A 20,075-nucleotide genomic window follows, 5' to 3' on the forward strand; every position below is an offset into this window, starting at 1 on the left:
ATTCACACAGTTAATGATGTCATTGGTTAAAGTTTGCAAAGTTTCTTTCTTTTTTTAATGCTTTCCTTTTGAAAAAGAAAATTAGAGGCACCTAAATGAAAACAGAAAAGTCTACGGAAAAAAAAAAAAAACAAAGGGCCCGGTTGACAGATGACTTGAAAATTGCAGTTGGCGTCCTTAAAACAAAAAGAGCAGAGTAACCATGTTCGAAGTTTGAAAGGAGTTTGCCGTTGGTTTTCACATTTCTTGTCTCTGTCTGCAGAACACGACCCCAAGAAGAGAACCCATCTTTCCCAGAATCTCATCTTCAATCTCAATTTCCCAAATGTCGAAAATAACCCCCATTTTTCTCTCAATTCACTTCTTCACTCTTCTACTTTCCCTCCTCACCTATGCCAATTCGCAGCTTTACGATCAAGAACAAGAAATCTTGCTGAGACTAAAACAACACTGGCGAAACCAACCCGTTCTTGATCAATGGACCCCTTCTACCTCTTCTTCTTATTGCACTTGGCCAGGAGTCAACTGCAATAGCAACAACTCTTCCATTGTTGGTCTTGGCTTAGCCAACATGAGCATATCTGGAACTATCCCACCTTTCATTTGTGACCTCAAAAACCTTACTGTTGTTAATTTTTATAACAATAGTTTTACTGGGACATTTCCTGTATCTCTTTTTAACTGTTCCAAGCTTGAATATTTAGATCTTGCTCAAAACTACTTCGTTGGGAAACTTCCTGATGATATTGACCGCTTATCTCGCCTCTCATATCTTAATCTTTATGCTAATAATTTTACTGGTAATGTTCCAGTTGCTATTGGACGATTGCAGGAGCTGAGGAATCTTCAGCTTCAGCAGAATCAGTTTAATGGCACTTTCCCTTCAGAAATTGGTGAGTTGTTTAACCTTGAAGTGTTACGTATGGCCTATAATAGTTTTTTGCCGTCAAAGTTGCCTTCCACTTTCACTCAGCTGAAGAAACTGAAGGAATTGTGGTTTTCTAACTCCAATTTGATTGGAGAGATACCCGATATGATTGGAGAAATGGTGGCATTAGAGAGATTGGATTTATCGGGAAATGAATTAAGTGGGAAGATTCCTAGTAGTTTGTTGATGCTGAAGAATTTAAGTGTTCTGTATCTTTACAAGAACCAATTATACGGTGAGATTCCTCATGTCGTTGAAGCTTTGAACTTGACTGTCATTGATCTTTCAGATAATAATTTGATAGGAACAATTCCTGATGATTTTGGTAAACTCACGAAATTATCAGATTTACGTTTGTTCTTCAATCAATTATCTGGTGAAATTCCTGAAGGTATTGCCCGTCTGCCCGCAATAAAAGATTTTCTTTTGTTCAGCAACAATTTATCAGGTTTAATCCCTCAAGAATTCGGCCGACATTCAATGCTGGAGACTTTCGAGGTTGCTTCCAACAGGTTTACAGGGAAGCTACCTGAATTCTTATGCAGTAATGGGAAGTTAGTAGGACTAGTAGCTTTCGACAGTAGTCTCAGCGGACCATTGCCAGAATCACTTGGTAACTGCAGTAGTTTGCTAATGTTACACATTTCAAATAATGCATTTTCTGGAAATATTCCTGTTGGTCTATGGCAAGCTTTAAATATGAGTTTTTTTATGATAAGCGATAATTTGTTTACTGGAGAGCTTCCTACTGAAGTTTCAAGGAATCTTCGACGGCTAGAGATCAGTAACAACAGGTTTTCTGGCAAGATTCCTACTGGAGATTCTTGGAGGAATCTGGTGGTTTTTAATGCCAGCAATAACCAATTATCTGGTACAATTCCTCAAGAATTAACTGCTCTTCCTTTCCTTACCACTCTTTTGCTTGATAGGAACCAACTCAGCGGAGCGCTTCCATCTGATATTGTCTCATGGAAGTCATTGAATACTCTGAACCTGAGTCGAAATCAACTTTCTGGAGAAATTCCAGGGGAACTTGCTCTTCTACCTACACTTCTTGACCTGGATTTGTCAGATAACCAGTTTTCTGGCCATATTCCAACCCAATTTAGCTCCCCAAAGTTTAATCTTCTCAATCTTTCTTCAAATCATCTTTCAGGAGAAATTCCAAGCCAGCTAGAAATTTCTGCTTATAACAACAGTTTCTTGAACAATCCTGGCCTTTGTGCCAGTAATTCATTGCTAAATCTTCACGTTTGCAATTCTAAACCCCAAGAATCAAGCAGAAGATCAACAAATTTCATAGCTTTAATATCAGCAGTTTTTGCAACAGCTTCTGTGCTATCTTTGTTACTCTCATTTTTAATTATCAGAGTTCATCAGAAGAAAAAGTGCAGATTAAATTCAACATGGAAGTTTACCTCATTCCAAAAATTGAGTTTCACTGAATCAGATATTCTGTCACAATTAACAGAAAGTAACCTGATAGGAACTGGAGGATCAGGAAAAGTCCACCGTGTTGCTATAAGCAGATCAGGCGATTTTGTTGCTGTGAAGAGAATATTGAGTGAAAGAAAGTTAGAGCAAAAGCTCGAGAAACAATTCGAAGCAGAAGTTGAAATATTGAGTAGAATAAGGCATTTGAACATAGTTAAGCTGCTTTGCTGTATTTGTAATGATGATTCAAAACTTCTTGTTTATGAGTACATGGAGAAAAGAAGCCTAGACCAATGGCTGCATGTGAAGAAAAGATCGGTAAGTGTCTACTTAGACTGGCCTACGAGGTTTCGGATTGCAATAGGAGCTGCACAAGGCCTGTCTTACTTGCACCATGACTGCTTGCCTCCTATTATTCATCGAGATGTCAAATCAAGCAATATTCTGCTAGATTCTTCTTTCAATGCAAAAATTGCTGATTTCGGTTTGGCAAGATTGTTGGTTAAGCACGGCAAAGCCACAGTATCAACTGTAGCTGGATCTTTTGGCTATATAGCTCCAGGTTTGCAAAAATTCATGTTTCCATTACCAAAATAAGTAAGTAAAGAGTTCAATTAAATAAAATGTTTTATGTTTCACAACTTCGAACTGCAGAATATGCTGTGACCTCAAGAGTGAATGAGAAAACTGATGTCTATAGCTTCGGAGTTGTGCTTCTGGAACTAACAACCAGAAAGGAGGCTAATTTTGGGGATGAGAATACTTGCTTGGCCGATTGGGCATGGCGTTACATGAATGAAGGAAAAGCAATTGTTGATGCCTTGGATAAGGAGATAAAAGAGGCATCATACTTGGATAAAATGACCATTGTTTTTAAACTTGGAGTTAGGTGTACCAGCAAATTGCCTTCTGCTAGGCCTTCCATGAGAGAGGTATTGCAGATCCTTGTTCGATGCAGAAATCCACTTGCTTATGGACTTGAAGAAAATGGAAGAGAGAATGATGACGCTCCCTTATTTTATTCAAAGCATGGACAGATGCCAGATAGTGATGATAACTTGTATTCTCATCTTCCCCCCAAAACTACTTGTAGTTTCAGCAACAGTAGAGTATCTTAAACTGTGTAATATATACATATATAATATTTTTAGGCAAGCATATAATGAGTTAGACTACAGGCCGAGTATCTGGCTCCTACTATTGTTTCCCTTTATATATATATATATATATATATATATATATATATATATATGAGAAATTAGATAATAAATATGAAAGACCAAATAGTCAAATATTATATGATATTTCAAATTTCATTAATTTTTAATGAAATATTTCAAACAAAATGTTGATTAATTTTAATTTTTGAAGTCAGTAGTTAAATCCGATCCAAAAATCTGATAAATCCGATCCATTGCCTTTACCCGAATTTATTGAGTCATATAAAAATTGCCTTTGGACCTAAACATTGACAAATGCTCGCAGTCGATCTCTGAGGGGCCCGGCCCACATTGTCAAGAGCAAAGCTTTCTGCTGTGGGCTAAATGGGCCAACTTTTTGCTCCTTGTCTTTCCAGGTTATCGGTCCAGGGATGCACTTGACAGGCCCATTACATATTTTTTCGCAATGTATGAAGGGACCATCATCATCCCATATAAAACAAATCACGTGTTTAGCATATTTGTTAAAAAGATATAATTTAACTCATGGTGCATCCGAAAGACTTCCTCAACGACCAAAGAATTGGTCAAGTCAAAAAGGGTCTTTGGCCTTTTACCCTACTACTTTTTGAAAAGAAATAAATTTTAATTTGCGTCTACAATTAAAAAAAAAAAAAAAAAAAAAGCCTAGCATTGAATTTGTATTTTACTGAGGTCATAAACTGATATCATGAGACTTCTTGCACTTTGATAATGAGTTAAGAGGCAAATTGAGCCAAAAAATAACTCAATTTTTACATTTTTTTTTCTGTAATTACAAGTTCAAAGGGTAATTGAACTTTTTTTTCCCACTGATACATGAGTGGAACATCATCGCACTGTTGCATATTATTATATATATATTTTTTCATTAAGTTAGTTGAAGTCGTACAATTACATTTCTGTTGCAATTTTAGTAGTAGTAAAAGAAGTTGGCGCTAAGGATCCTGCAGACTCTATTTCTAGATTTCAAGATTAGGGGGAAATGAAAGTTATATATCTAAAATCTTGAATTTCTCCAAGATTTTGCAATAAAATAACCCATTTTTGTTTAGACAAACTAGTATTTTGGTCCTGTAAGCTAATAGAATACTCATCCAAGAATTGAATACGTATTTGCAAGAAAATGTTGTAAAGAAATTAAACTCCATGACCTTTATAAAAAGGGCTCAAAATTCATTTTTCTTATAAACTACAATATCCTATTCTATTACATCTACCTCAGGTTCATTGCCTTGTGCATTGGATTGATTCCATCTCGACATAATGCGACAAGTGATGTGGAAAAGCTTGCGAGCTTGTCGCTTGACTACTGTTTTGGGTTCATTCCAAATTTTCCAACGTCTCAACAACGATGACTCAGATTGATTTGTTGGATTGAGGTTCCTAATTGTTTGTGATTCCTACACTTGTGCAGTACCTAGATTTTTCATGTATATCTATCAAAAATTGGAGCATCCTGTTGAGTGGACATGCAGAACCCAAGTGTAGCTTTTGGTTGCTGAGAAACATGGATTATGGCTTTGACTTGGTCAATAATAGAACTTTGATGTTTGGTTTATTACGTTCGTTTCACCTATTATTTTAGGGCAATGATATATAGGAATCATCCAACAACCCAAATGTAAATAAAAAATAAAAAATAAAAAATAAAAGAAAGAAAAAGAGATTTGTGGAGGGAAAGTAAGTAAAAGACTTGCTTAACAACCATAACGTCGTTATCATAAAAGCAACGTCTTTTTAAAATGGCTGATCAATCAATCTCTTCGTTGAATTGAAAGTTTGTTGATCTGGAAGTAAAGGAAGTATACAGGAAAGCCTTGAATGGAGTGAGAAAATTGTAATCATAGCTTAGAAGTATTACATTGTCTTGTACTTTTATGGAAGCTTTGTTTTTTTTTTAAAAAAATGGTAGTAGAATTTCTCTTTTTCATTTTTGGTAATAGGAGGAACAATGTGAATTGTGCCCCAACTTTTGGTAATAGCTACTCTTTTCAACTCATCTAAATCTAAAGCAAGCCATTGTTTTCTTGCTCTGTTTTATTTTGTTTCTGCAGTACTTGTTTGATCCTAGAATGAGTTGGATAGCAATGGATGGATGAATGGTGAATGAGTTTGCATGTGTTGGTGTTTGTAAATCTCTTACTAATTGGAGCATTCTTTCATTAATAAAACTGGGAGTTCAGTCCAATTCCATTATCATCAATCATCCCAATTATAATTCGCAGCTGATCGTCTCCTAAAGACTTCTTTTTCTTTTATGTTTCCAATGGTTTCAGGATCAGAAAACTGAATTTAACTCCCAAATTTTCAAAATGATTGTTAAATATGTGAGAATTAAAATGTGGCGTATAGCCGTATACAAACAAAGTGAATGTCAACACAGCAGATGATATAACATTACTACCAACGGATATAATTTGAAGACATGATATTATCACTCCTTCGTTCACGATCTCACGACTTCAACACCTCTCGCATCCACTTCACTCTCCCTTTATCGCTGTTCTTCCGCCGCTCAATGGCCACAACCACCGAGTCTGCCAGCCCATCAAACACCCGCGTTGGCTGGATTGGCACCGGAGTTATGGGCCGCTCCATGTGTGCCCACCTAATCAAAGCCGGCTACAGTCTCACCGTCTTCACTCGGACCCTCTCTAAGGCCCAGCCTCTCGTTGACATGGGGGCCAACCTTGCTCAATCTCCTCTTGCCGTCGCCTCTCAATCTGATGTCGTTTTCTCTATCGTCGGCTTTCCCTCCGACGTCCGTCAAGTCCTCCTGGATTCCACCACTGGAGCTCTCCAAGGCCTCCGCCCGGGTGGAATCCTCGTTGACATGACCACATCCGATCCCTCCCTCGCCTCCGAGATCTCCGCAGCGGCATCCGCCAAAAATTGCCACTCTATTGATGCTCCAGTCTCCGGAGGTGACCGCGGTGCTAAGAATGGAACCCTTGCAATATTCGCTGGAGGGGATGAAGCAGTTATCGATCGCTTGAATCCCCTGTTTGCTCTCATGGGAAAGCTTAATTACATGGGTGCTCCTGGCAAAGGCCAATTTGCGAAGCTGGCAAATCAAATTACCATAGCTTGTACCATGGTTGGCCTAGTGGAAGGGATTATTTATGCATATAAAGCTGGACTCAACGTGGAACACTACTTAAACGCCATATCTACAGGCGCTGCCGGGTCAAAGTCCCTTGAATCATACGGCGCTAGAATATTAAAGAGGGATTTTGAGGCAGGGTTCTATATCAACCATTTTGTGAAAGACTTGGGGATTTGTTTAAAGGAGTGTCAAAACATGGGTCTTGCATTGCCAGGATTGGCTTTAGCTCAACAGCTTTATTTGTCGCTTAAGGCTCATGGAGAAGGTAATTTGGGTACCCAAGCGCTCATTTTGGCTCTGGAGAGGCTCAACAATGTCTCTCTTGAAAATCTGGCTTCTTTGCAACCTGCAGCTTGGCCTGGTACCGATTGTGGATAGTTAAATTACTGTACACTTGTTTATTATGGATTTATGGAATTATCATTTCTGGTGATGAACATAAAGTTCATTTTGAGACTTGTGCTATTTCATACAATGTGTTTAGTCTTCTTATTTACATATTGTTGTTTCTGCCGTATGGTGTTTCTTATTTGCCTTCTTGCTTGTCCTACAAAATACATGACTCATAAGTATGTGAGTGATTGTCAATCTTATACTACTTTACCTAGTTGTTTAGGTATGTGTATTAGCAGATGCTTGATTATAATTACCCTCCATATTTTAGTTTTATATGGATTACTTGTTCGTAGTTAATGGGTCTTTATTGGATCTTCATTCAAATGAAATCAAAGTTAAATTCTCCTTTAAAATTAGTTCATCCAATTATTTTGAGTGCTAATTTAGTGATAGGAATCGCCCAATATTGCTGCAAGGAAACATGCTCAATTAAAGCCAGTTTGGTCTTGCAGTGGTCAAAAGTAGGATCCCAAACACTGGGTGGAGCGCTATTCTGTGTATCTCCTTTACTACTCATGGTCAAGCCAATAGACTTCCTTAACAACCAAGTGTGAATGTGGTCAAGTCAATAGGGTTTTGGTCTACATTCATCTGAATGTTGCGTCCTTGCTAAATATCTTTTTGGAAAATATGAATGGACTGTCACTTCCCCCTGTTATAGATTATGTTTGTGTGAGCTTTTTTAGCAGTAACAGTAGTTGGCAACGGTACTAACAATCTTACAGACTCCACTTCTGCATTTCAGGATTATGGGAATTGAAAGTTATATATCCAATATCTTGTATTTCTCTAAGATTTTGTAAATTGTATAGTAACTGTAAGGTAATCCGTTTTTGTTTAGAAAAATTAGTATTTTGGTCCTGTAAGCTAATAGAATACTTCTCTGAGGATTGAATACTTCTTGATTGCTATTGTAAGTGTAAGATCATCGTCTAGAGAAATTAAAATTCATGTTGGTTCCAGGCAAGTGATGTGGAAAAGCTTGCCAAGCTAGTTGTTTTGCATTGTTGTTTAGGGATTATTCCAAATTTTGTGATGTAATAACCATGAAATTGTCTAAATTCTTTGATGACTGAGATTGATCTTATAGCTGCCCCTTGTTTTCTGCGTTTTGGATTTGATGTTCTTACTTCTTAATTATCTATGCGCTCGTGGATAGTTTGAATGGATAGTTTGAACTGGTGTTTAGGATTTATTCCAAACTTTGTGCTGCAATAGCGACGAAATTTTCTAAATTCTTTGGTGACTGAGGTTGGTGATATAAATTGTTTAAATTTGAGTGCCTATACTGTCCATTGATTTCTGCATGTGGATTTGATTGTTCCTAATTGTTAGTGATTCATATACAGATGGCAACGGAGTAGAGTTTCAGATTATTCAGTTGTCCTCAAATGAACTGATGTACCTTTTGATGCATATCTATCAATAATGAAGCTAGTTGTCTCTCTTTAAAGAGTTGATCAAATATCATTTTAGGTTGTTTCATCTTTCTGCCACATTGTATTGTTGATCCTGGGATCTGTAACTTGCTTTGGACACGGTATATGGTTCATAAAAAATGGACATGTTTGAGCCCTGAAGTTTGTCCCGCAGGCTTTTCTCGCTAAGTTTGCTTCTGATATGCAAATTTGTTTGATTCTTTGTATTTCACATTCTTCAAGAAGTTCTCAACTAAATTCTTGACCCACTTTTCTGTGCAGAATTTTTATAATCAATGTCATAAAATTGAATATGTTAAATTCTTTCAAGTGAATTTTTATTTATATCAGATATGGAACTGTGAATATGTAAATGAACTTTATTAAAATTTATTTATATAAAGCAATACGAGAAGAGCATCGTTAGAGACAGGAAAGAAAGGAGTCATGGAGACGAATATGTGGCCATGAATGATAGATAACCTCACCTCACAATAATCTTGTATGATAGGAAAAGTCAAAGTCAATGTTCAACATAGGTGTGCTTTTATAATTCTTAGTCTTCTCGAAGTCGGATTAATTGGCGTGAGAAATGTAATTGTTGAACAGCAAGATCCTCTAGTTGTATTATCCAAGTTGACTTTCAAATATAATTAATTATTATATATACTTATACTTTCGTTTGAGTAATTGTATTAAACACGTAATTTGTTGTTAGACGAGAAGTTGGAAATGCAATAATGCCACTAGTTTTACTCTTTTAGTCTTTTTGAAGGGCATAATCATAATTTCACACCACTTAAACCTGTAAAAATTATTTTATTAAATATTTTGATTTATAAAATTAGATCATTTAAATATTTATTTAAGCCATTGAAAAATGTGAAAATTATTATTTAAAAAAAATGTCAATTACACATAAAAAAATTGCATATAAAAATTAAAAATTTTAAAATTATTGTTAATATGAAAATATTTATAATATTATCAAAATTTATAATTTCAAGTGCATAATAATTTGTTCACACAGTTCATGATGTCATTGGTTAAATTTTGCAAAGTTTCTTTCTTTTTTTTATGCTTTCCTTTTGAAAAAGAAAATTAGAGGCACCTAAACGAAAACAGAAAAGTCTACGGAAAAAAAAAAAAACAAAGGGCCCGGTTGACAGATGACTTGAAAATTGCAGTTGGCGTCCTTAAAACAAAAAGAGCAGAGTAACCATGTTCGAAGTTTGAAAGGAGTTGCCGTTGGTTTTCACATTTCTTGTCTCTGTCTGCAGAACACGACCCCAAGAAGAGAACCCATCTTTCCCAGAATCTCATCTTCAATCTCAATTTCCCAAATGTCGAAAATAACCCCCATTTTTCTCTCAATTCACTTCTTCACTCTTCTACTTTCCCTCCTCACCTATGCCAATTCGCAGCTTTACGATCAAGAACAAGAAATCTTGCTGAGACTAAAACAACACTGGCGAAACCAACCGGTTCTTGATCAATGGACCCCTTCTACCTCTTCTTCTTATTGCACTTGGCCAGGAGTCAACTGCAATAGCAACAACTCTTCCATTGTTGGTCTTGGCTTAGCCAACATGAGCATATCTGGAACTATCCCACCTTTCATTTGTGACCTCAAAAACCTTACTGTTGTTAATTTTTATAACAATAGTTTTACTGGGACATTTCCTGTATCTCTTTTTAACTGTTCCAAGCTTGAATATTTAGATCTTGCTCAAAACTACTTCGTTGGGAAACTTCCTGATGATATTGACCGCTTATCTCGCCTCTCATATCTTAATCTTTATGCTAATAATTTTACTGGTAATGTTCCAGTTGCTATTGGACGATTGCAGGAGCTGAGGAATCTTCAGCTTCAGCAGAATCAGTTTAATGGCACTTTCCCTTCAGAAATTGGTGAGTTGTTTAACCTTGAAGTGTTATATATGGCCTATAATAGTTTTTTGCCGTCAAAGTTGCCTTCCACTTTCACTCAGCTGAAGAAACTGAAGGAATTGTGGTTTTCTAACTCCAATTTGATTGGAGAGATACCAGATATGATTGGAGAAATGGTGGCATTAGAGAGATTGGATTTATCGGGAAATGAATTAAGTGGGAAGATTCCTAGTAGTTTGTTGATGCTGAAGAATTTAAGTGTTCTGTATCTTTACAAGAACAAATTATACGGTGAGATTCCTCATGTCGTTGAAGCTTTGAACTTGACTGTCATTGATCTTTCAGAAAATAATTTGATAGGAACAATTCCTGATGATTTTGGTAAACTCACGAAATTATCAGATTTACGTTTGTTCTTCAATCAATTATCTGGTGAAATTCCTGAAGGTATTGCCCGTCTGCCCGCAATAAAAGATATTCTTTTGTTCAGCAACAATTTATCAGGTTTAATCCCTCAAGAATTCGGCCGACATTCAATGCTGGAGACTTTCCAGGTTGATTCCAACAGGTTTACAGGGAAGCTACCTGAATTCTTATGCAGTAATGGGAAGTTAGTAGGACTAGTAGCTTTCGACAGCAGTCTCAGCGGACCATTGCCAGAATCACTTGGTAACTGCAGTAGTTTGCTAATGTTACACATTTCAAATAATGCATTTTCTGGAAATATTCCTGTTGGTCTATGGCAAGCTTTAAATATGAAATTTTTTATGATAAGCGATAATTTGTTTACTGGAGAGCTTCCTACTGAAGTTTCAAGGAATCTTCAACGGCTAGAGATCAGTAACAACAGGTTTTCTGGCAAGATTCCTACTGGAGATTCTTGGAGGAATCTGGTGGTTTTTAATGCCAGCAATAACCAATTATCTGGTACAATTCCTCAAGAATTAACTGCTCTTCCTTTCCTTACCACTCTTTTGCTTGATAGGAACCAACTCAGCGGAGCGCTTCCATCTGATATAGTCTCATGGAAGTCATTGAATACTCTGAACCTGAGTCGAAATCAACTTTCTGGAGAAATTCCAGGGGAACTTGCTCTTCTACCTACACTTCTTGACCTGGATTTGTCAGATAACCAGTTTTCTGGCCATATTCCAACCCAATTTAGCTCCCCAAAGTTTAATCTTCTCAATCTTTCTTCAAATCATCTTTCAGGAGAAATTCCAAGTCAGCTAGAAATTTCTGCTTATAACAACAGTTTCTTGAACAATCCTGGCCTTTGTGCCAGTAATTCATTGCTAAATCTTCACGTTTGCAATTCTAAACCCCAAGAATCAAGCAGAAGATCAACAAAATTCATAGCTTTAATATCAGCAGTTTTTGCAACAGCTTCTGTGCTATCTTTGTTACTCTCATTTTTAATTATCAGAGTTCATCAGAAGAAAAAGTGCAGATTAAATTCAACATGGAAGTTTACCTCATTCCAAAAATTGAGTTTCACTGAATCAGATATTCTGTCACAATTAACAGAAAGTAACCTGATAGGAACTGGAGGATCAGGAAAAGTCTACCGTGTTGCTATAAGCAGATCAGGCGATTTTGTTGCTGTGAAGAGAATATTGAGTGAAAGAAAGTTAGAGCAAAAGCTCGAGAAACAATTCGAAGCAGAAGTTGAAATATTGAGTAGAATAAGGCATTTGAACATAGTTAAGCTGCTTTGCTGTATTTGTAATGATGATTCAAAACTTCTTGTTTATGAGTACATGGAGAAAAGAAGCCTAGACCAATGGCTGCATGTGAAGAAAAGATCGGTAAGTGTCTACTTAGACTGGCCTACGAGGTTTCGGATTGCAATAGGAGCTGCACAAGGCCTGTCTTACTTGCACCATGACTGCTTGCCTCCTATTATTCATCGAGATGTCAAATCAAGCAATATTCTGCTAGATTCTTCTTTCAATGCAAAAATTGCTGATTTCGGTTTGGCAAGATTGTTGGTTAAGCACGGCAAAGCCACAGTATCAACTGTAGCTGGCTCTTTTGGCTATATAGCTCCAGGTTTGCAAAAATTCATGTTTCCATTACCAAAATAAGTAAGTAAAGAGTTCACTTAAATAAAATGTTTTATGTTTCACAACTTCGAACTGCAGAATATGCTGTGACCTCAAGAGTGAATGAGAAAACTGATGTCTATAGCTTCGGAGTTGTGCTTCTGGAACTAACAACCAGAAAGGAGGCTAATTTTGGGGATGAGAATACTTGCCTGGCCGATTGGGCATGGCTTTACATGAATGAAGGAAAAGCAATTGTTGATGCCTTGGATAAGGAGATAAAAGAGGCATCATACTTGGATGAAATGACCATTGTTTTTAAACTTGGAGTTAGGTGTACCAGCAAATCGCCTTCTGCTAGGCCTTCCATGAGAGAGGTATTGCAGATCCTTGTTCGATGCAGAAATCCACTTGCTTATGGACTTGAAGAAAATGGAAGAGAGAATGATGACGCTCCCTTATTTTATTCAAAGCAAGGACAGATGTCAGATAGTGATGATAACTTGTAGTCTCATCTTCCCCCCAAAACTACTTGTAGTTTCAGCAAAAGTAGAGTATCTTAAACTTTGTAATATATACATATATAATATTTTTAGGCAAGCATACAGTGAGTTAGACTTCAGGCCGAGTATCTGGCTCCTATTATTGTTTCCCTTTAAAATTTTCCAATATATATATATATATATATATGAGAAATTAGATAATAAATATGAAAGACCAAATAGTCAAATATTATATGATATTTTAAATTTCATTAATTTTTAATTAAATATTTCAAATAAAATGTTGATTAGTTTTAATTTTTGAAGTCAGTAGTTAAATCCGATAAAAAAATCAGATAAATCCGATCTATTGCCTTTACCCGAATTTATTGAGTCATATAAAAATTGCCTTTGGACCTAAACATTGACAAATGCTCGCAGTCGATCTCTGAGGGGCCCGGCCCCCATTGTCAAGAGCAAAGCTTTCTGCTGTGGGCTAAATGGGCCAACTTTTTGCTACTTGACTTTCCAGGTTACTGGTCCAGGGATGCACTTGACACTTGACAGGCCCATTACATATTTTTTCGAAGTGTATGAAGGGATCATCATCATCCCATATAAAACAAATCACGTGTTTAGCATATTTGTTAAAAAGATATAATTTAACTCATGGTGCATCCGAAAGACTTCCTCAACGACCAAAGAATTGGTCAAGTCAAAAAGGATCTTTGGACTTTTACCCTACTACTTTTTGAAAAGAAATAAAATTTAATTTGAGACTACAATTAAAAAAAAAAAAAAGCCTAGCATTGAATTTGTATTTTACTGAGGTCATAAACTGATATCATGAGACTTCTTGCACTTTGATAGTGAGTTGCTGAGGCAAATTGAGCAAAAAATAACTCAATTTTTAAATTTTTTTTTTTCTGTAATTACAAGTTCAAAGGTAAATTGAACTTTTTTTGCCTACTGATACATGAGTGGAACATCATCGCACTGTTGCATATTATTATATACATGTTTTCATTAAGTTAGTTGAAGTCATACGATTACATTTTTGTTACAATTTTAGTAGCAGCAAAAGAAGTTGGCACTAAGAATCCTGCAGACTCTATTTCTGGATTTCAGGATTTGGGGGAAATGAAAGTTATATATCCAAAATCTTGAATTTGTCGAAGATTTTGTAATAAGATAATCCATTTTTGTTTAGAAAAACTAGTATTTTGGTCCTGTAAGCTAATAGAATACTCATCCGAGAATTGAATACGTATTTGCAAGATCATGGTGTAAAGAAATTAAACTCCATGACCTTTATAAAAAGGGCACAAAATTCATTTTTCTTATAAACTACAATATCCTATTCTATTACATCTACCTCAGGTTCATTGCCTTGTGCATTGGATTGACTCCATCTCGACATAATGGGACAAGTGATGTGGAAAAGCTTGCGAGCTTGTCGCTTGACTAGTGTTTTGGGTTCATTCCAAATTTTCCAACGTCTCAACAACGATGACTGAGATTGATTTGTTGGATTGAGGTTCCTAATTGTTTGTGATTCCCACACTTGTGGAGTACCTAGATTTCAGGTTTTTCATGCATATCTATCAAAAATTGGAGCATCCTGTTGAGTGAACATGCAGAACCCAAGTGTAGCTTTTGGTTGGTAAGAAACATGGATTATGGCTTTGACCAAGACTTGGTCAATAATAGAACTTTGATGTTTGGTTTATTACATTCATTTCACCTATTATTTTAGGGCAATGATATATAGGAATCATCCAACAACCCAAATGTAAATAAATAATAATAAAAAAGAAAGAAAGAAAGAGAGAGAGATTTGTGGAGGGAACGTACGTAGAAGACTTGCTTAACAACCACAACGTCGTTATCATAAAAGCAACGTCTTTTTAAAAATCCATTTTTTATAATAATGCCTTCTAGAAATTAGCTGTCGGTGAATTCTCAGAGAAAAAAAAATTCAGTATTTCCTCTGTTTTAAAAAGATATTTCATCTTTTTTTTTATTTGTCTTAAAATATAGTCTATTTTCATTTTTTACATTATGGTTAATCTTTAAATTATCTACTATATCCTTATTAAATTTTATCTTATTCAATAACCCTTATTAATTCTTATTATTCCAATATAATCATTGGTCATGTATTATTTAAAATGAACATAATAGGAAAATTATATAAATAAAATTGTCCTTTAGCCATAACAATTTCTATTTTCTTAATATGTGTGAAAATACAAAATAGATTATCATTTTGGGACTGAAGGAGTATATAGTTAGAATTCTTCGGTAGATAGACAAAGTCAATATTAAAAATTAAATAATCAGATTTTTTTTTTTTTGGAAAAATAAACATTTTTTTATTGAATAGATGGATTAAATAAAAAGAATTCTTTTGTTCTTTTCAAAAAGTCGATTGTTTAATTTTTTAAAGTTATTTCTGGGTTGTTTTTCTGAGTCTCCATATAAGTTTTTATTATTTGTGCCAATAGTGTCAAATGTAAAGGTCAAGCCAAGTCAAGTCAATGGTGTCTTGGTCTAGATTGTCCCTACAAAAACCTTTTCCAAAATGCGTGGAAAAATGCTACAAATTTTGATGGAAAGATTTTTGTTTTTTCTGCGTAACCGTGGGTTTAGGGTTTCGGTAATTTGGTAGAGAATATTTTATCTATCTATGAATCCATCTAAGCACGAAACATTTTTCTTTAGAAATAAATCTATTTCTGATATTTACTGGGAAAAAAAAAAAATAAAGTAAAAATAATATTTAAAAATTTCTATTGTAATTTGTTTAATAGATTCACAGACTAAGCCTAAGTAAGTTTTGTTCCTATCACCGGCGGTTTTATTTAACCATAAAAGGTAATGTGTTGGTCCTCCAATACTCTAGTCATAAAATTGTATAATACAAAATGCTAAGAGCATCTCCAATGTAAACGTTGATGTGTTAATTTATCTGCCACGTCTAAAAAATTGAAAGTTAAAAATAAAAACTTTTTCTAACGTTTTTTTCTATTTAGTTTGATGTGTCAAAAAGAAAAAGAGATATTATCTATTATGCTCTCTACTTTCAGATAGCCTATTAGACACGTGACTCAGCTATTTTATTCTTTTTTTCTATTTATTCATTTTCTTTATTTGTTTATTTTCCTTTATGCCTTTTTCTTTATTTGCACTCAAATTTCTTCTTGATACTGATTTCTTCTTTGTGCATTGAAGAACCATTTTTAAAATCTAACATCTACAAATACATATTCAGACATATCACCATCCACAGCTTCTATTTATTAAAACACATCAACCACAATCTATGGTTGCATTGTAGATGCTCTAATATTACAGTAAAAGAACTCCTAATCGTCCAGCCCCCTTACTTACGTTGACATGGGAAACACTTATCTATAACACATAAGTTTTTATTGTAACAAGGACCATTCGCTAGAGCAGAAATATAAAACAATAACAATTTTTCAAAAAAAAAAAAAAATTATGCATTGGCTGGCAAATTATGCACACTATATATAATATAAGCTTCGTTTGCAAAACAAACCATCCCAAACTCATCTTTCCTTCAATCTCAATTTCACAAATGCCGAAAATAACAGCCATTTTTCTTTCAGTTCACATCTTTGCCATTTCATCACTTTGTACCCTCCTCGCCTATGCTTTCGATCACGAAAAAGAAATCTTACTAGGACTAAAACAACACTGGCGAAACCCATCAGTTCTTCACCAATGGAGCCCCTCTACCTCTTCTTCTTATTGCACTTGGCCAGGAGTCAACTGCAGTAGTAACAACTTTTCCATTTCTGGTCTTCGCTTAGCCAACATGAACATCTCCGGAACGATCCCGCCTTTCATTTGTGACCTCAAAGACCTTAAAGTTGTTGATTTTTATAACAACAGTTTTACTGGAACCTTTCCTGTATCTCTTCTCAACTGTTCCAATCTTGAACATTTAAATCTTGCTCAAAACTACTTCGTTGGGAAACTTCCTGATGATATTGACCTCTTATCTCGCCTCTCATATCTTAATCTTTATGCTAATAATTTTACTGGTAATGTTCCAGTTGCTATTGGACGATTGCAGGAGCTGAGGAATCTTCTGCTTCAGCAGAATCAGTTTAATGGCTTCCCTTCAGAAATTGGTGAGTTGTTTAACCTTGAAGTGTTATATATGGCCTATATTAGTTTTTTGCCGTCAAAGTTGCCTTCCACTTTCACTCAGCTGAAGAAACTCAAGGAATTGTGGTTTTCTAACTCCAATTTGATTGGAGAGATACCCGATATGATTGGAGAAATGGTGGCATTAGAGAGATTGGATTTATCGGGAAATGAATTAAGTGGGAAGATTCCTAGTAGTTTGTTGATGCTGAAGAATTTAAGTGTTCTGTATCTTTACAAGAACAAATTACAGGGTGAGATTCCTCATGTCGTTGAAGCTTTGAACTTGACTGTCATTGATCTTTCAGATAATAATTTGACAGGAACAATTCCTGATGATTTTGGTAAACTCACGAAATTATCAGAATTACAATTGTTCTTCAATCAATTATCTGGTGAAATTCCTGAAGGTATTGCCCGTCTCCCTGCACTGGTAAATATTAGCTTGTTCAGCAACAATCTATCAGGTTTAATCCCTCAAGAGTTCGGCAGACATTCATTGCTTGAAGGTTTCCAGGTTGCTTCCAACAGGTTTACAGGGAAGCTACCTGAATTCTTATGCAGTAATGGGAAGTTAGTAGGACTAGTAGCTTTCGACAGTAGTCTCAGCGGACCATTGCCAGAATCACTTGGTAACTGCAGTAGTTTGCTAATGTTACACATTTCAAATAATGCATTTTCTGGAAATATTCCTGTTGGTCTATGGCAGGCTTTAAATATGAGTTTTTTTATGATAAGCGATAATTTGTTTACTGGAGAGCTTCCTACTGAAGTTTCAAGGAATCTTCAACGGCTAGAGATCAGTAACAACAGGTTTTCTGGCAAGATTCCTACTGGAGATTCTTGGAGGAATCTGGTGGTTTTTAATGCCAGCAATAACCAATTATCTGGTACAATTCCTCAAGAATTAACTGCTCTTCCTTTCCTTACCACTCTTTTGCTTGATAGGAACCAACTCAGCGGAGCAATTCCATCTGATATAATCTCATGGAAGTCGTTAAATACTCTGAACCTGAGTCGAAATCAACTTTCTGGAGAAATTCCAGGGGAACTTGCTTTTCTACCTACACTTGTTGCACTGGATTTGTCAAATAACCAAATCTCTGGCAAAATTCCACCTCAATGTAGCTCCCTAAAACTTACTTTTCTCAATCTTTCTTCAAATCATCTTTCAGGAGAAATTCCGAGCGAGTTCCAAAATGCAGCTTATAACAACAGTTTCTTGAACAATCCTGGCCTTTGTGCCAGTAATTCATTGCTAAATCTTAATGTGTGCCAAAATTCAAGCAAAAGATCAACAAAATTCATAGCTTTGCTAGCAGGTGTCTTGGCAATAGCTTTTGCGCTATCTTTGTTACTCACACATTTCATGATCAGAGTTCCTCGGAAGAAAAAGCACAGGTTAAATTCAATAAGGGAATGTATCTTCTTCCATAAGTTCAGTTTCCCAGAATCAGATATTCTACCACAATTAACAGAAAGTAATCTAATAGGAACCGGGGGGTCAGGGAAAGTCTACTGTGTTCCTATTAACCAATCAGGCAATTTTGTTGCTGTGAAAAGAATATGGAGCGAAAGAAAGCTAGAGCAAATGCTCGAGAAAGAGTTCGAAGCTGAAGTTAAAATACTAGGCACAATAAGGCATTCGAACATAGTGAAGTTGCTTTGCTGTATTTCCTATGATGATTCGAAACTCCTTGTTTATGAGTATATGGAGAACAGAAGCTTAGACCAATGGTTGCATGTAAAGAAAAGATCAGCAAATGCCTACTTAGACTGGCCTACAAGATTTCTGATTGCAGTAGGAGTTGCACAAGGCCTATCTTACATGCACCATGACTTCGAATCTCCGATCATTCATCGAGATGTGAAGTCAAGCAATATTCTGCTAGATTCATCTTTCAATGCAAAAATTGCTGATTTCGGTTTAGCAAGACTTCTGGTTAAGAAAGCTGAAGACACAGTATCAGCTATTGTAGGCTCTTTCGGCTATATAGCTCCAGGTTTGTCATAATTTATGTTTCCATTACAAAAAGAGTTCAGTTAATTAAAATGTTTTACACTTCACAACTAAATTTGAATTGCAGAATATGCTGCGACATCGAGAGTGAATGAGAAAACAGATGTGTATAGCTTCGGAGTTGTACTTCTGGAACTAACAACAGGAAAAAAAGCTAATTTTGGGGATGAAAATACTTGCTTGGTCGATTGGGCATGGCGTTACATGAATGAAGGAAAAGCAATTGTAAATGTCTTGGATAAGGAGATAAGGGAAGCATCTTACTTGCATGAAATGACCGTTGTTTTTCAACTTGGGGTTAGGTGTACGGACAAATTGCCTTCTGCCAGGCCTTCCATGAGAGATGTATTGCAAATCCTTCGTCAATGCAATAATCCCACTTGTTTATGGACTCGAGGATATAGGAAGAGAGAGTCAAGCTGTTAGGACATTATTGCATAGGATGTGAAATTGTGAGTCCAATTGAAATGATAATATTGCACTTTTTTTTTTTTTTTTCTTTTTTTTTTGTGAAACCGAGTCCTAGACTCCTAGTGTAAATAATTGTGATGTGGCAATATGATTATATGCTGATGTGTATTAGTTAGGTGATGTGGCTGTGATGCAAGATGTATATAAACAAAATCCTACCATTAGTAAAAATAATATAATCTAAATTTTTAAGCATCTCCCATGAAATTATTTATGACTATCTCAAAACTTAAATTACTCTACTTAACTTTAAGACCAAACTCAAGAGCCTCCCATATATCTGCCATGTAGCTTTTAGCTAACATTTGTGTGATTGAGATTTTATATGCCTTTTCGCATAGAGAGAGTTAACAAATTTTAGCTCTAAAGTTCAATGAAAACAATTTTCAGAATTCTGTCAAAATTTGAGTAGAAAACCTTAAAATTTGGACATTTAGTACCTGTAATAAAGCAGTGATTTATATAAAATTATAGCCGTCAGAAGTCACTATAGACTCTTATCAC

At 35.6% G+C, this 20,075-nt stretch overlaps 2 protein-coding genes and 2 pseudogenes across 3 annotated transcripts; all 4 read left to right on the forward strand.

Moving 5' to 3' along the window:
* Positions 1–67: 67 nt before the first annotated feature.
* Positions 68–3,539, forward strand: LOC149493984 (uncharacterized). The gene is made up of 2 exons (XM_089725247.1): positions 68–2,924; positions 3,017–3,539. The coding sequence occupies exons 1-2, from the start codon at positions 326–328 to the stop codon at positions 3,478–3,480; spliced, it is 3,063 nt and encodes a 1,020-aa protein (XP_089581373.1). The 5' UTR covers positions 68–325; the 3' UTR covers positions 3,481–3,539.
* A 2,072-nt stretch (positions 3,540–5,611) lies between these two features.
* On the forward strand, positions 5,612–7,183 carry LOC149493985 (putative 3-hydroxyisobutyrate dehydrogenase-like 1, mitochondrial pseudogene; annotated as a pseudogene).
* A 2,417-nt stretch (positions 7,184–9,600) lies between these two features.
* Positions 9,601–13,041, forward strand: LOC149493986 (uncharacterized). Its single transcript, XM_089724673.1, has 2 exons — positions 9,601–12,426; positions 12,519–13,041. The coding sequence occupies exons 1-2, from the start codon at positions 9,828–9,830 to the stop codon at positions 12,926–12,928; spliced, it is 3,009 nt and encodes a 1,002-aa protein (XP_089580799.1). The 5' UTR covers positions 9,601–9,827; the 3' UTR covers positions 12,929–13,041.
* A 3,245-nt stretch (positions 13,042–16,286) lies between these two features.
* Positions 16,287–19,756, forward strand: LOC149493987 (uncharacterized; annotated as a pseudogene). The gene is made up of 2 exons (XR_016322023.1): positions 16,287–19,083; positions 19,168–19,756. The product of XR_016322023.1 is annotated as an uncharacterized LOC149493987 (transcript).
* The last annotated feature ends 319 nt before the right edge of the window (positions 19,757–20,075 follow it).

The sequence above is a fragment of the Jatropha curcas genome, chromosome 8 (assembly GCF_041381405.1).
Source record: "Jatropha curcas cultivar XTBG-Jc1 chromosome 8, XTBG_Jcur_1.0, whole genome shotgun sequence".
NCBI lineage: Eukaryota > Viridiplantae > Streptophyta > Magnoliopsida > Malpighiales > Euphorbiaceae > Jatropha > Jatropha curcas.